General features: G+C 34.4%; 1 protein-coding gene across 8 annotated transcripts in view; it reads left to right on the top strand.

The window, feature by feature from the left end:
* DMD (dystrophin) overlaps positions 1-15,295 on the top strand; it is a 2,485,149-nt gene that overhangs the window by 1,177,997 nt on the left and 1,291,857 nt on the right. For all 8 annotated transcript variants that reach the window (XM_082378022.1, XM_082378021.1, XM_082378025.1 and 5 more), the window contains 3 exons: positions 6,958-7,068; positions 7,460-7,633; positions 13,604-13,759. In XM_082378022.1, coding sequence (XP_082234148.1) covers positions 6,958-7,068; positions 7,460-7,633; positions 13,604-13,759 — 441 coding nt within the window. The remainder of the gene's footprint in view (positions 1-6,957; positions 7,069-7,459; positions 7,634-13,603; positions 13,760-15,295) is intronic.

Here is a 15,295-nt window from a genome sequence, read left to right as displayed (position 1 = left end):
AGCTGACAGTTTCACAAGATCAGTTGTTTATTTTCTTCAAACACTTATCATCCGTATGCTGGTAGATGTATATTTTAGGTGAATATAGAACTCAAATAGTACAGTCTTTAGATCTTTAGCAGACCTTAGAAATCCGGTAGCCAACTATGGAAATCATTATCCTTTGGATGAAATCTTCCAATCCCAGTGTTTTCTTCTACATTAAAAAAGTTTTTTAAATGTTATCTTTTTCATTGTCTGATTATAGTATCAGGAAAGACGATGTAATATTCATCTTTTTTTTAAGAGGAATTTGTAAATGGGAGATTGTCCATTTTGCCTATAATTTTCCATAATACTGTTATTTAAACAAATCACTTATCTATTTCACAATAAGCCTGCCCTAAAGTGATAAGGATTTTTAAATTATGTAGTTCCAGAATGATAATCTGATGACATTAAATAAAGTAGGTGATAAAATATATCCTAAGTACAAACTAAAAATGAATTATCAGTTGAAAGTAAGAATTGTGGAATCAATTTTTAAAGGTGCTAGCTAAGTATAAGTGTGATGCATGTTATACAGCCTTCCCAAAGTAGAATCAATTGGAAATAGATATCCATTTTTATCTTATAATCTTAATAATGAATTGAATTGTTATCACTAAATATATACATTAAGTACATGAGATAGTTCTTCCCAAATCTACTTGTGTGATATACTCTGCCAAAGAAAAGCAAAAGGATAATTTGAGCAAAGAACTGTATCCCTCTTGGATATTAATGCATATTCATATATAAAATATTCTGAGAAGTTCTGTAGCACGGACACATGGTTATCCTTAATTTACAAAATATATTTAGCCCCTGTGCTCCTTTCATACATAATATACTCAATTTATAAGGAAATTTTGATCTCTAATCCTATTGGAATCATACTACAGATATGAGAATTTTTCTAGAAATGCTGCCTATAAATTATGATAAAATCTCAGTTTTATATGATGTTCAACCATCATTTTTTTTCAGTTTTAATGATTTTAGTAGTGGTGACCTTTCTAAGAGTATAGAAATTCATCCTCCCAACAGTCTATGTAACTGCTTGATATAAACATGAACATTTCAAAGTCCATGTAATTCTTTGCATTGAAACTTCCAAATTGCCAAACTTTCCTTTCACGTGTTACATGGTCCTTCACATCCCCTTGTGATAGATAAAAGTTGTTTTTGGTCGTGTGTTTTTATAAGTTATTGTTGTTCCTATTGTTTATAAGTCATGACAACAGTATGGCTCATCTGGAAAAATGTGGAATTAATCATCAGAAGACCTGTGTTTCAATGATCACTTAAATTATTTTGGTTTTCTTTTGTAATGCTATGCTACTGCAGGCAGCTCTGAGGGGGCAATCTTTAAGAAAAAAAAACTATACAAATTACAAATAGAAAATTAAATACTGTTATAGAATAATTCTTTTTGCAAGTAACCAGCCCTGAAACTTAAGGTTCAGTTGCTTTTCATTAATTCCTCCTCTAGATAGTAAGTTTTACTCTACCCACATCCAGTTCTTCTTCCGTGAAACTAAGTATTCACATTCTGCACACTCCAAACTCAGTCTTTTCTAGCATGGTTCCCACAACCTGGAATGAATTCCCATTTTCTTATTATCTTATCTACCCCTCTAAAAACCCCTTATCAGCCATATGGAACTTAAATTACGCCAATTTCTTAAACTTTTACCAGATTCTATAGTAGAAATAAATATTTCTCTACTCTTTTATAGCATAGCATGATTTTTTCCATTATATTGCACATATTTCTGCTTTGTAATTTACTTGTATCTCCATGTTCTGTTTCCCTAGAACAGATATTCTTTAAGAATAGGGTCAATGGTTTGTTCTCACTGTGTGGAATAAGGTGGTAGATGCAGAATCTCCTTCTTGAATTGAATGGATAAGCTAAGTATTATTAGTATGCAAATAAGATTAGATGTCTGGTTTTTTCTGATAAATGTCCAATTGGAGGATATTTTTATTTTTAAATCATAATTTAAGAGGCAGTATAGTTGTTTAAAGGGCATTGAATTTGCTACTTCCTAACTTTACCTTGGACAAGTCAACATTTCTAATCTCATTTGTAATTGTAATTTAGGATGGTAAATACTTACCTTAGTTTGATTAGATAATTAAATGAATATATGTGAACTGTTGGGACATAAGGTCACACAGGTGTCCACTTTGGTGATGATGATAATAATGATTATTTCTTTCAGTGCTCTTCTCTCACCCCTCTAGTATAAAAGGCTAAAGGAATTAGGTGTATATTTCATTTTTTCCTCTACTATATATACCTTGAGTGCCAAATGGATGAATTAGTCAAATACATGTGGACAGATACTGTTACAGGTATATAATTTGGGCCCTCTGCTCTCTCTGAATATCTTTTTAATTTTTCACTCATCATTTTCCTTTCCCAATTTCTGTAATGGCTATGCAACTTTCATCACTTTCCTTTTGATTCCTCCTCAATCCTCTCCTCTCTCATCCTCAGCAGATATCAAGGGGCTCATGCTTATAGACAAATGATATATAATGACACTGACAATTTATGAGTAGATATTTGTGCAGACAACTTGAGCAGGTATTTTTACATATACTATCGCCTCTCATCTTTTTACCAAAACCAGTATAGTTGTCTACTGCAGACATGAGAATTTTCCCAGATACTCTGCCTACAAATTATTATAATGCTTCATTGCTGGCTTGTCATTATCACCATCAGTTTAGAGATGAGAAAATTGAGGCTCAAAAAAGTTTGGTGCTTTGCCCAGGTGGCAAGTCAGAGCCCTGAGACTTAAATCCAGATTTCTCTTAACACTATTCTGATTCCCAGAGAGCATCAAGTAGGAAGCATTACACTTTCTGCTTCTCCACATCCAAAATCTTTATGTATTACCTTTGGCTTCTGAAAGAGTGGCACCTCTCCACCTGTCAATATTTTCCACTGATTATTGATCTTTGCCCTTTATTCCATTTCCTCTCATTTCCTCCAAGGTTTTTCTAATCAATTATCTTCATACATGCTTTAAAAAAATGCTTCGTCCATTGGCTTCTTTCATATGGCCTTAATACGTGTTCAATTCTCACTGACCTACATTTCATTATGTGGGGAGACAAAAGTCTTCAAAAATGATTTAAACTGTTTTATAAGGGTATTTCCTTGTCCTTAATCAGTCTTCAGCCCTTGAAAACCTGATTTCTGCTCTTACCGTCTACGGATTCTGTCCTGGCTACAGTGCTCATTGACCAGCTAATATGCCCTTATTAGTACTTATCTCATTTGATCTGTCTCAAAATTGACATTGTCGATCTCTCCCTCATTCTTAAAGCTCTCACAGCACTTGATTTCAGTGGCACCCTCTCTCTTTCCTGGTTGTTCCTCTTCTTCTCTTAGACTGTTCCTTATCTTTCTTTGGTGTTTCCCTTCTTCTCCCATCCCTAAATTTTTCTGTTCTCCATGGTTCTCTCCTGACCCTCCCTTTCTATTTCCCTCTAATGTTTGAGTGCACTAAAATAAATACTGTTTGTACAAGTGATGCTGCTTCTTTTTAAAAAAATGCACACACATATGTAGCTATATATGATGATTAATAAAATACAAATTCATATCCAAGTATTACTGAGTTTATAGAAGAATTCTCTCATTATGAATTGCCTTAATAGTTAGATTAAGTATTAGCAGTAAAACCATTATCTGTGATTCTGATCACTTTTAAACTTTAAACTTTATCTTCATATTAAAAAAAACTGGACACTTTTCATTTAGGCCATGAGGTTATTTAATACCTCATTCCCACCTACGTTTCTAGTTATATTTCTGCGGATGTGCATTAATTCTCTATGCATTATTTCAGTTCTCCCAAACTCTTCATGTGGTTCAGTGCCTTGTCCACATGTTGTTTTCCCTCATTCAAGAATGCTTTTGTTTTTAAAACTCTCATCTCCTTGCATATCCAGTGTACTCTTTAGGACACTTAGGTACAAGTAACAAAAATGAATTAACTAAAGCCAAAACAAAAATGAGGCAGGGGAGCTGGTCATAAGGGCACAGGAATGTCTCATGGAAACCAAGGGCAAGAATAACGTTTTTACTAGGAAGAGACTAGAACCTGTGTTTTGGTCACTTGTAACAGCAAATTATCATTTTCTCTTAATGGTTTTGTGGATTGAGAAGGCTCAGCTGGATGGTTTCTCTTGGGGTCTCTCCTGTGATTGCGGGCATTTGTTGGCTGGTACTACGGTGACTTATAAGCTCAAATAGGCTGGATGCCCAAGATGGTTCCCTCATGTCTAGCAGTTGATACTCACTGTGAGCTGAAAGCTCACTTGGGACTATTCACTGAAACACTTCTCCACAGCTTCTCTATGTGGCTTAGGCTTTTCACAGCATGTCAGATGGGTTCCAAGAGGGGGCATCCTAAGAGCGAGTGTTCCAAAAAGGCAGAAGTGGAAGCCACTAGGCCAGTTAAGGGCTTTTCCCATAAATGGCAGAGCATTACTTTTGCTCTGTTTTACTGGTCAAGGCAATCAGAAGGCTGATCTAGATTTAAAGAGGTGAAGAAATAAACTCTACCTCTTAGTGGGGGAATGGTAAGAGGAGTATGTGTTACGGACACTGTTGTTGCAGCCATCTTTGGCAGACGCTATCTGCTTCAGCCTATGATTGAAAGCCATCAATATTTTTGTTCCTACTATCTCTTTCTTACTTCTCTCTCTGGTTATGGGCCTTTGCTCTTCCTAAACTGACAGTGCAAACTAGGGACTTCATAAGCACAGTCTCATACGTGACACAGTTCCAAGCGCCCACAGAGCTTGACCAGACTTTCTCCTGTCAGTTCTGAGAGAGAGTCTGATGGACCTAACTGGGCACAAGCATTCTTCATGTTCTAATTTTCCATGACTTGTGGATGGCCAGAGTTATGTGACAGAGACATGGCTGTTATTGACCCACCATTTTGAGGGGGTGAGACTTTTCCACCTGAGAAGTTAAGACCATAAACCTCCTAAAGCATCTGATGCCCCCAGCAATGCTTACTAATTATTCATAGTCTACTTTAACATCATCTCTCCTATGACATCTATTAACTCTCCTGTAAGTATTACTCTACTGTGTATACTCCCATTAAATTTTATCAGACTCGTTAGTATTTCTAGGTGTATGAACAATGCTATGCACTGACATGGATCCCTAACCCCCAAATTCTATTGTTCCTGGAGAAAAGGTACATAACCACTATTTCTTATGCAATGTCGTAGTTCAACCACTGAAGATACCATATATAGTAAAAAAAAAAAAAAAAAAAAAAAAATGGATTTGCTTGGGGCTTTGCTCTTCTTTATTTTAAACCAGAATTCTAATTACTTAAGTAATTTGTAATTACTTTGCCTTTATAATTATTAGGATCAATATGCTAAGGAATAATATTAAGGTGTATCTGTACATTTATAACCTTGTATTCTGAAAAAGTCCTTCACCACTTAACCCATTTTCTTGGAATAATTCTCATTGCTCATTTCAGGGCTGTAGTTCTCTGTGGTAACTGCTAAGCAAACTGATGTTATTTTCTAATAATATGTGCCAGAATTGACTCCAGTTGGTGTAACTTAGGTTATATTAATGTGCATTATACAAATTGTTTTGCATGGAAATTTTATGGGCCCTGTGGTATAAGTTAATCATTTTCTTCTTCTCTTATTTACGATAATCTGACAATGACTGAATTTTAAATTAGAATAATTTGACCAGTAGCTAATTTTTGCTGGATCTGGTAGAAAGAAATGAATGAATTTATTGTTTTTGTCTCTGCACACTACCGGATTTGACCCACTCCTGTAACTGGCTCAGAAGTGTATAAGTCAAATACAGACATACTTTTAAACAATTTTTTTGGTCTTTATTTCTCTCCTTTTCCCTTTCCTAATTCTTTTTCCATCTTACTCTCTTTATGATGACTCCTTTTTTTAGAGGGAAGGATTTTTATTTATTTATTTATTTATTTTTGGCTGTGTTGGGTCTTCGTTTCGTGCGAGGGCTTTCTCTAGTTGCGGCAAGCGGGGGCCACTCTTCATCGCGGTGCGCGGGCCTTTCACTATCGCGGCCTCTCTTGTTGCGGGGCACAGGCTCCAGACGCGCAGGCTCAGTAGTTGTGGCTCACGGGCCTAGTTGCTCCGTGGCATGTGGGATCCTCCCAGACCAGGGCTCGAACCCGCGTCCCCTGCATTGGCAGGCAGATTCTCAACCACTGCGCCACCAGGGAAGGCCCCAGACATACTTTTAAATACAACCTGATCAAAAATGTCTTTACTCATTTTAGAAAATACATAAATATTTTATATTTATTTAAAGTTTAAAAATCAGTCTCTGTAGGAAGCTATTAAGTATGTATCAGACAAAAAGCAAGGCCAGTCGAGACATTTAGCTTCCCTTTCCTAGATACTTAGCTTCCCTGAAATTTAACTGAAATATGGCATAGAATTTCTGAGTAAAGATCACTATTAAGGAATATTGTCCACATTCAACTTTCTCATTATGCCTTATCACTGCCATAGTTGGCTTTTTTTTAATAAAGGCTAACATCTTTGGTCAGCTTTGAGTGTAAATACAAAGATAAAAGAATATAAATTTCACATATTAGATACAAATAGATACTTCCTACTGAAAATTATATCTGAAACAGCTATTCATTATCACTGATTCAAAAGAATAATTTATTTTTATTAATAAGCCCAATAGGAGATAAATAAGTTATTTCATTTTTGATAACTTTTGATAAGTAAAAAAATCAATTTATTGTCATTTTGAAAGAGGCTACATTATAATAATGTTTTGAGAGAGTTTCGAATTCCATTTTCTTGGAAGGTGAGTTGTTCTTTGCAGTAACTTGCAGAGCATGCTGACTTATAATGCTGTCCTCCCGACAGAAAATCCAATCTGATTTGACAAGTCATGAGATCAGCTTAGAAGAAATGAAGAAACATTACCAGGGAAAGGAAGCGGCCCAAAGGGTACTATCCCAAATTGAAGTGACACAGGTATGTATTATTCCATTAACTAAGGAGCTTGTTTTAGTTGGATATTAAAATATAATGTATATTAGATAACTTGCTTATTAGCAAATTGGAATTAAGGGCATTAGTTGAAAACTACAAATAATATATAAATGATACAGACTATTTTGAATTGCACATTTTAAGGATAAAATAGGTTAATAAATTGTCGTTTATTTAGTATCACATTAAGAACAATTACTGAATTCTCCCAAATGCATGTATTCTTTGTGCTGGACAAATGAAAAAAGGGTTTCTTCAGTTTGTTTTTATTTTTATTCTTGTATATCTTCCAGAATAAAGGAAAATATATTAACAAGAATATGACTGGTTATTGTTTGGAAGGCAAAATTAAATTGGTGCTTTTTCTTTACAGAAAAAATTGCAAGATGTCTCCATGAAGTTTCGATTATTCCAGAAGCCAGCCAATTTTGAGCAGCGTCTACAGGAAAGTAAGATGATTTTAGATGAAGTGAAGATGCACTTGCCTGCATTGGAAACAAAGAGTGTTGAACAGGAAGTAGTACAGTCACAATTAAATCATTGTGTGGTATGTATTTCAGATGGCAAATATGCAGCTACCCCTTGACTTTCCTTATTGGAATAAGGAACAATATTTGGTATACGAACAAAAATTAGCACAGGTGTATTGAGAGACAAGAACTATTACTGAAATAGTAGCCACTTAATACCTCTTCTGAAAATGTCTTCTTTGAGTCTATAATTTTTCAAGGACTGTGCAGAATATAAAGGAAATTGCCTTTGTTTAATTCTTATGGAACTTTGAAAATATTTTTACATGGAAATCCTGGAAAGAAATATGTTAGTCTGGAAACAGCAACAACAGCAGTATCTGCAGTAGTAAAAACAATTCTAGAAATGAGTGCTAAGGAAGCTAAGTGATCCACACAAGTCACCTTTAATTCTCAAGGCCACAGATTAAATGAGAGAATTTAAAGACAAACAGCAAGTGAAAGGCAAAAGCAAAATTCCAATCCAGGCACACTTACTCCAAACCCTAGTATCTTTCCATTAAATATCAGGGCTGGATATGCAGTGAAATTCTGCCTGACCACAAAGACAGAATAAAGAGGCACCGACTTTTAGCCTGTAGTGTAAATCTGCACTACGGGGATTTTGAGCAGTGTTCTTTGTTCCACTTATTGAAAATTCACCAAGTCAGATGACTCTTCTGATAACGTAAAGCTGAATTATGAGGGCATCTACTAGAGTAATATAAGTATTATTATAAATGTATGTGTACTATGGAGTATCAGGGTAGAAATTCACATAAAATAAAAACACTGAGTGCTATTAACATTAATGGGAAAAAAGTTTATTTAGTACTTTGTGTTTAAGTATTGTTCCTGCTTCTACTCCATAACATAAATGAAAAAGAAACCCTTGGGTACATTTCAGTCATATCATTATGAATGGGAGAATATCATTCTTTTAAACAAAAATTTTCTTGGTGAAAAATTATGGAGTAATTTTTATTCAGTAACATAGCTTAATAACACAGGCTGCATTTCAGTGGCATCATTATTATAAATATTCTCACCCCAAAAGAAATTTTGAATATCATTTTATATATTAGCTGGTATTAGGTAAGTAACATTAGGAATACATGGGAGCATATTTCATCTTACATTTAAAAAAAATTGAAAGCAAAATGACCCACGTACATTATCATCATGGCTAAGTATATTCACAAAGGGAGAGCTGTTCATTCTTTTCTAGGAACAGGTCTCTAGTGGTACCTCATAAAACTTGTCTGCTAGTAAATATGAACTGAAAAAAAAAAAAAACCAAAAAACAAAAAAACCCTACCTGCACCCAGGTGTTACTATGCCCTGACTCAGTACAGAGGAAACAGTTCACAGTATTTACTCAATCTGTTTCTGGTTCTGGTTTAAATGTCAGGACCAATTCAAGTCGTTCTTCCATAAGGATATATTTTCTTTACAACTTTTGTATTTTTTCATTACTTAAGATGCTCTCTTACATATACTATAATCATGGCCTTTGCTTTCAAGTAATTTTTGTTCTGTTAAAAAAAGTCTTACAGGGACTTCCCTGGCGGTCCAGTGGTTAAGATTCCATGCTCCCAATGCAGGGGGCACGGGTTCTATCCCTGGTCGGGGAACTAAGATCCCGTATGCTACATGGCGCGGCCTTAAAAAAAAAAGTCTTACAAACATGAACACAGACAAATATAAAGACTATTTTCCTTTCTTAATGATAAATATTTTATCTGTCTATTGAATGATATGATGTAAATGGCTATTTAGTACTTTGAATGAACTTTCCTCATAAAGGTAAATAACTGACATTTAAAAAAATTTAAATAGTAAGTCATTTGGAAGTATCTCTGATTCCAAAATTCAAGAATTCAGTCCCAGTGTGATAATTAATTATTTAAGTGTTTCTGAATACCCAGATAAATTTATAATTCCTAAGATAGAAGTAAATGAATTAAAAAATCATATGGAAAATTCAGAAAGAACTCACAATTATTAATAAAGGAATAATAACATCAGGCAATCATCAAAGTAGGGATTAAGGTGGAAATATTTATGTATGTAGCCTTAATTAATAGGATAATTGCTTAGCATTTACAAAATGCTTTGTTTTAAACACTGATTTCAAACTGAAAAGAAAAAAGAAACCTAATTTCTTTCCTAACTCCCAAATAACAGCAATTACCTACTAGCAACTTTATTTCTTAGTACCAATAAAATAAATATTTGTTGTTCAGGCTCACCACTGAACAACTTAATGCAGCAATGTGTAAGTAAACTATTACATACGCATGTATACATATACACATATACATATGTACATGTACACATGCATACATATATATATACATACATTCAAATGCACATATCTTTCCAAGTAAAATAACTACAAGGGAAAGCTATGACATTTGTTTCATGAGGATTTGTTATGGCAGTAAACTACTGTGAACCAATATATGTGTTCTTTATAATTGTGATGTACATGTGAGTTTTACATAATATTTTATATCAGTCTATAGTTAGTTAATCAGCCCCATTAAGAAAATAAATTTGTATAATTAATTAACATTTAAAATTACCTTCCCTCCTTATATGTGATTTAATATATATTGAAATTATGGTCTGGAAATTTAGATGTTTTATCCCGACTATAATGTAGCACCATGAGAACAACACTGAACGTGTCTGGCTTGGCCACCACTGATTCTCTAGTGACTCAAATACTGTCTGGTATAAGCAGGCACTCAACAAATACCTGGGGAATGAGTAAATGAATTTTTCCAAACTCACAGCTAGAATTATATAATTGTAACACTTAAAAAGTTGGGTTGGCCAAAAAGTTCGTTTGGTTTTTACTGTAAGATGGCTCCACTAGCACTTAGTTGTGTTTAACTTCATTCAAAACAATTTTGTTAGATTGTATTGTGACAGCTGTCATATCAACATGCATCTAAAAAAAACACATCAAAATTGGTGAATTTTTGTGTAGCCATTTTAATATTGAAGATGGGAGAAAAAAAGCAACGTTTTCAGCATATTATGCTTTATTATTTCAAGAAAGGTAAAAACGCAAAAAAAGATTTGTTCAGTGTATGGAGAAGGTGCTGTGGCTGATCAAACACGTCAAAAGTGGTTTGCCGGGCTCCCTGACTTCAGACTATACTACAGAGCTACAGTAATCAAGACAGTATGGTACTGGCACAAAAACAGAATTATAGATCAATGGAACAGGATAGAAAGCCCAGAGATAAACCCACACACATATGGTCACCTTATCTTTGATAAAGGCGGCAAAAATATACAGTGGAGAAAAGACAGCCTCTTCAATAAGTGGTGCTGGGAAAACTGGACAGCTACATGTAAAAGAATGAAATTAGAACATTCCCTAACACCATACAGAAAAATAAACTCCAAATGGATTAAAGACCTAAATGTAAGGCCAGTCACTATCAAACTCTTAGAGGAAAACTTAGGCAGAACACTCTATGACATAAATCACAGCAAGATCCTTTTTGACCCACCTCCTAGAGAAATGGAAATAAAAACAAAAATAAACAAATGGGACCTAATGAAACTTAAAAGCTTTTGCACAGCAAAGGAAACCATAAACAAGATGAAAAGACAACCCTCAGAATGGGAGAAAATATTTGCAAATGAAGCAGCTGACAAAGGATTCATCTCCAAAATATACAAGCAACTCATGCAGCTCAATATCAAAAAAACAAATAACCCAATCCAAAAATAGGCAGAAGACCTAAATAGACATTTCTCTAAAGAAGATATACAGATTGCCAACAAACACGTGAAAGAATGCTCAACATCATTAATCATTAGAGAAATGCAAATCAAAACTACAATGAGATATCATCTCACAGCAGTCAGAATGGCCATCATCAAAAAATCTACAAACAATAAATGCTGGAGAGGGTGTGGAGAAAAGGGAACCCTCTTGCACTGTTGGTGGGAATGTAAATTGCTCCTGCCACTATGGAGAACAGTATGGAGGTTCCTTAAAAAACTACAAATAGAACTGCCATACGACCCAGCAATCCCACTACTGGGCATATACCCTGAGAAAACCGTAATTCAAAAAGAGGCATGTACCACCATGTTCAATGCAGCTCTATTTACAATAACCAGGACATGGAAGCAACCTAAGTGTCCCTCGACAGATGAATGGATAAAGAAGATGTGGCACATATATACAATGGAATATTACTCAGCCATAAAAAGAAACAAAATTGAGTTATTTGTAGTGAGGTGGATGGACCTAGAGTCTGTCATACAGAGTGAGGTAAGTCAGAAAGAGAAAAACAAATATTATATGCTAACACATAAATATGGAATCTAAAAAAAAAAATTGGTCATGAAGAACCTAGGGGCAAGACGGGAATAAAGGAGTAGACCTACTAGAGAATGGACTTGATGATACGGGGAGGGGGAAGGGTAAGCTGGGACAGAGTGAGAGAGTGGCATGGACATACATACTACCAAACGTGAAATAGATAGCTAGTGGGAAGCAGCCGCATAGCAGAGGGAGATCAGCTCGGTGCTTTGTGACCACCTAGAGGGGTGGGATAGGGAGGGAGATGCAAGAGGGAAGAGATATGGGGATATATGTATATGTATAACTGATTCACTTTGTTATAAAGCAGAAACTAACACACCCTTGTAAAACAATTATACACCAATAAAGATGTTTAAAAAAAAAAAGTGGTTTGCAAAGTTTCGTGTTGGAGATTTCTCACTGGATGATGCTCCAGGGTCGGGTAGACCAGTTGATGTTGATAGCGATCGAGACATTTATTGAGAACTATCAGTGTTATACCACGCAGGAGATAGCCAACATACTCAAAATATCCAAATCAAGCATTGAACATCATTTGCACCAGCTTGGTTATGTGAATTGCTTTGGTGTTTGGGTTCCACATAAGTTAAGCGAAAAAAAACTTCTTGACCTTATTTCCACATGCGATTCGCTACTTAAATGTAATGAAAACGTTCTGTTTTTAAAACAAATTGTGACGGGCGATGAAAAGTGGATACTGTACAACAGTGTGGAATGGAAGAGATCGTGGGCCAAGCGAAATGAACCACCACCAACCACGCCAAAGGCCGATCTTCATCCAAAGAAGGTGATATTCTGTATATGATGGGATTGGAAGGGAGTCCTTTATTATGAGCTTCTTCTGGAAAACCAAACAATTAATTCCAACAAGTACTGCTCCTAATTAGACCAACTGAAAGCAGCACTTGACAAAAAAAGTCCAGAATTAGTCAACAGAAAATGCATAATCTTCCATCAGGATAACGCAAGACCGCATGTTTCTTTGATGATCAGGCAAAAACTGTTACAGCTTGGCTGGGAAGTTCTGATTCATCCGCTGTATTCACCAGACATTGCACCTTCGGATTTCCATTTATTTCAGTCTTTACAAAATTCTCTTAATAGAAAACATTTCAATTCCCTGGAAGACCGTAAAAGCCACCTGGAACAGTTCTTTGCTCAAAAAGATAAGACATTTTGGGAAGATGAAATTATGAAGCTGCATGAAAAATGGCAGAAGGTAGTGGAACAAAACAGTGAATGTGTTGTTCAATAAAGTTCTTGGTGAAAATGAAAAATGTGTCTTTCATTTTTACTTTAAAAACTGAAGGAACCTTTTGACCAACCCAATAGAAATTATATAACTTTTAGAAATGATCTTTATAAACTTGGAATGAAGAATTAAATATATGTGTTATGTACCCTTACTTTGGTAAGTATAACTGCATAATATGCGTGTCTTTATGTGTACATATAATTACAAATAGAAGCACTGAATCAACAGAAAATGCAAAAGCTGGATATTGACCACAGCTGCAAAATGCTACTCCATTAAAACTGTAACCATAGAATAGCAATTCAGGTGATCTCTACTCCTGTTTCTTTTTATTAATAATAGTATGAACTAGACACTATTGCTTATTATTCTGTTTTGTTTTATGTTTTAACTTAGAACTTGTATAAAAGTCTGAGTGAAGTGAAGTCTGAAGTGGAAATGGTGATCAAAACTGGACGTCAGATTGTACAGAAGAAGCAGACAGAAAACCCTAAAGAGCTTGACGAAAGAGTAACGGCTTTGAAATTGCATTATAATGAGCTGGGAGCAAAGGTGTGTGCATGCTGAAACCATAAGCACTGGCTACTTCCCACTTTCCTTATATATTGTAAAGTAAGAGTCAGTAATTATGCACAATTAATGTCTTAGGAAGGCTAAATCATTTACTCCCTACAGATAGATAGATACATGGATACATAGATACGTACATATATACATACACAGACAAAGAGAGAGATAGATAAATTCCAATTTGCAGTTCTTAAGAAACAGTAATTAATCAGCGAGGGTCTTCTTTTCAGTCTACATTAAAAAATATGTACAGCTCAGAGAGATTTTTATTGGTCCATCAGATAATTCTAAAAGGGTTTCTTTGTTCTAAACTTGCCCCTTCTTTTCATTATCTATAGTTACTTGTGATGACTCAAAGGCTGGTAATTTTATAAACTAATATACCTACTTATATTTAGGACTTATATTTAGGTACAGTGGAGTTGATACATTCTACATAGAAAGAGCTTTACTGAGACCAGTGGGGAGAAAAGAGTCTGTTTTTACGGCTCAGGTTCCCAACTTTATTGAATATAACAACATCAATGAGAAAATTGTCACTTCATCTTAGACACAAATGTAAGTGCTTGCCCATGTTTGAGAAGTAGCCATGCAGAGGCAGAATTCTAATATTGCACCCTGAAAGTAGATTGAAGGTTATGTCTTGAAGCTACAAATTGCAAATTACTTATCACTGAGAGAAAGTGAGTTTTAGATTCAAATGAAAATCTGAAAATCACCATTCATATTAGTTGACAGTCTTTATTTTTATATTTTAAAAACCTTCTAATTTAAAGTTTTGAAAGAGAATTAGCTGTTTCAAATATAAATTATTGTCTGGGCCTTTTCTTTGCCTTGAAGAATTTGCACAAAATCTTTGCCTTTGCAAGAGTAAATTTAACATAAAATAATGTAGAATAAATCACTTTGAATTTAAAACAATAAAAATGACATTAGAAGACTATTAGTGTCCTGATTATTATTAGTGTCCTTATTAGTGTCCTTAATTATTTTTACTAATAACTAATACTTATTAGTATTATTAGTGTCCTATTAGTGTCGTTAATTATTATTAAGGAGTAAATGATTCTTATGATGATGTGAAGACCTATTTATCCCTGAAAATGTATATTTGGAAGTGTATGTTTATTTAACCATTTGGCACTGAGTAATATCATTAAAGCAAAATGAACGATGACTAAGAAATCATACTTAGCTTTAAAAGCATGACAGAACACAGCAAAAATGTGGGGCAGGCACTTATTTTTGAAATAAAGATTTAGAAACATTAGTGATAAAGGGAATATGTACAAATATCATATTATAAAATGGCAGAAGTCATGTATTCCTTTTCTGAGAAAAAATTGTTCATATTTAAATCTTCCAAGCACCTTCAACAATAGTGGTTTTTGTTTTATGGAAACAGAGGATATCTTAATGTATCATTCTTTTTATATAAATATATAAACCCTTCTATTTTAATAGTCTTTGGAATTTAAATCATTTTACTTGCCTCAGTTCAATATATATTACTTTTTT

This window comes from Balaenoptera borealis, assembly GCF_965194805.1.
Source record: "Balaenoptera borealis genome assembly, chromosome: X".
NCBI classification, from domain to species: domain Eukaryota; kingdom Metazoa; phylum Chordata; class Mammalia; order Artiodactyla; family Balaenopteridae; genus Balaenoptera; species Balaenoptera borealis.
This window is presented reverse-complemented; position numbering and strand designations above follow the sequence as displayed.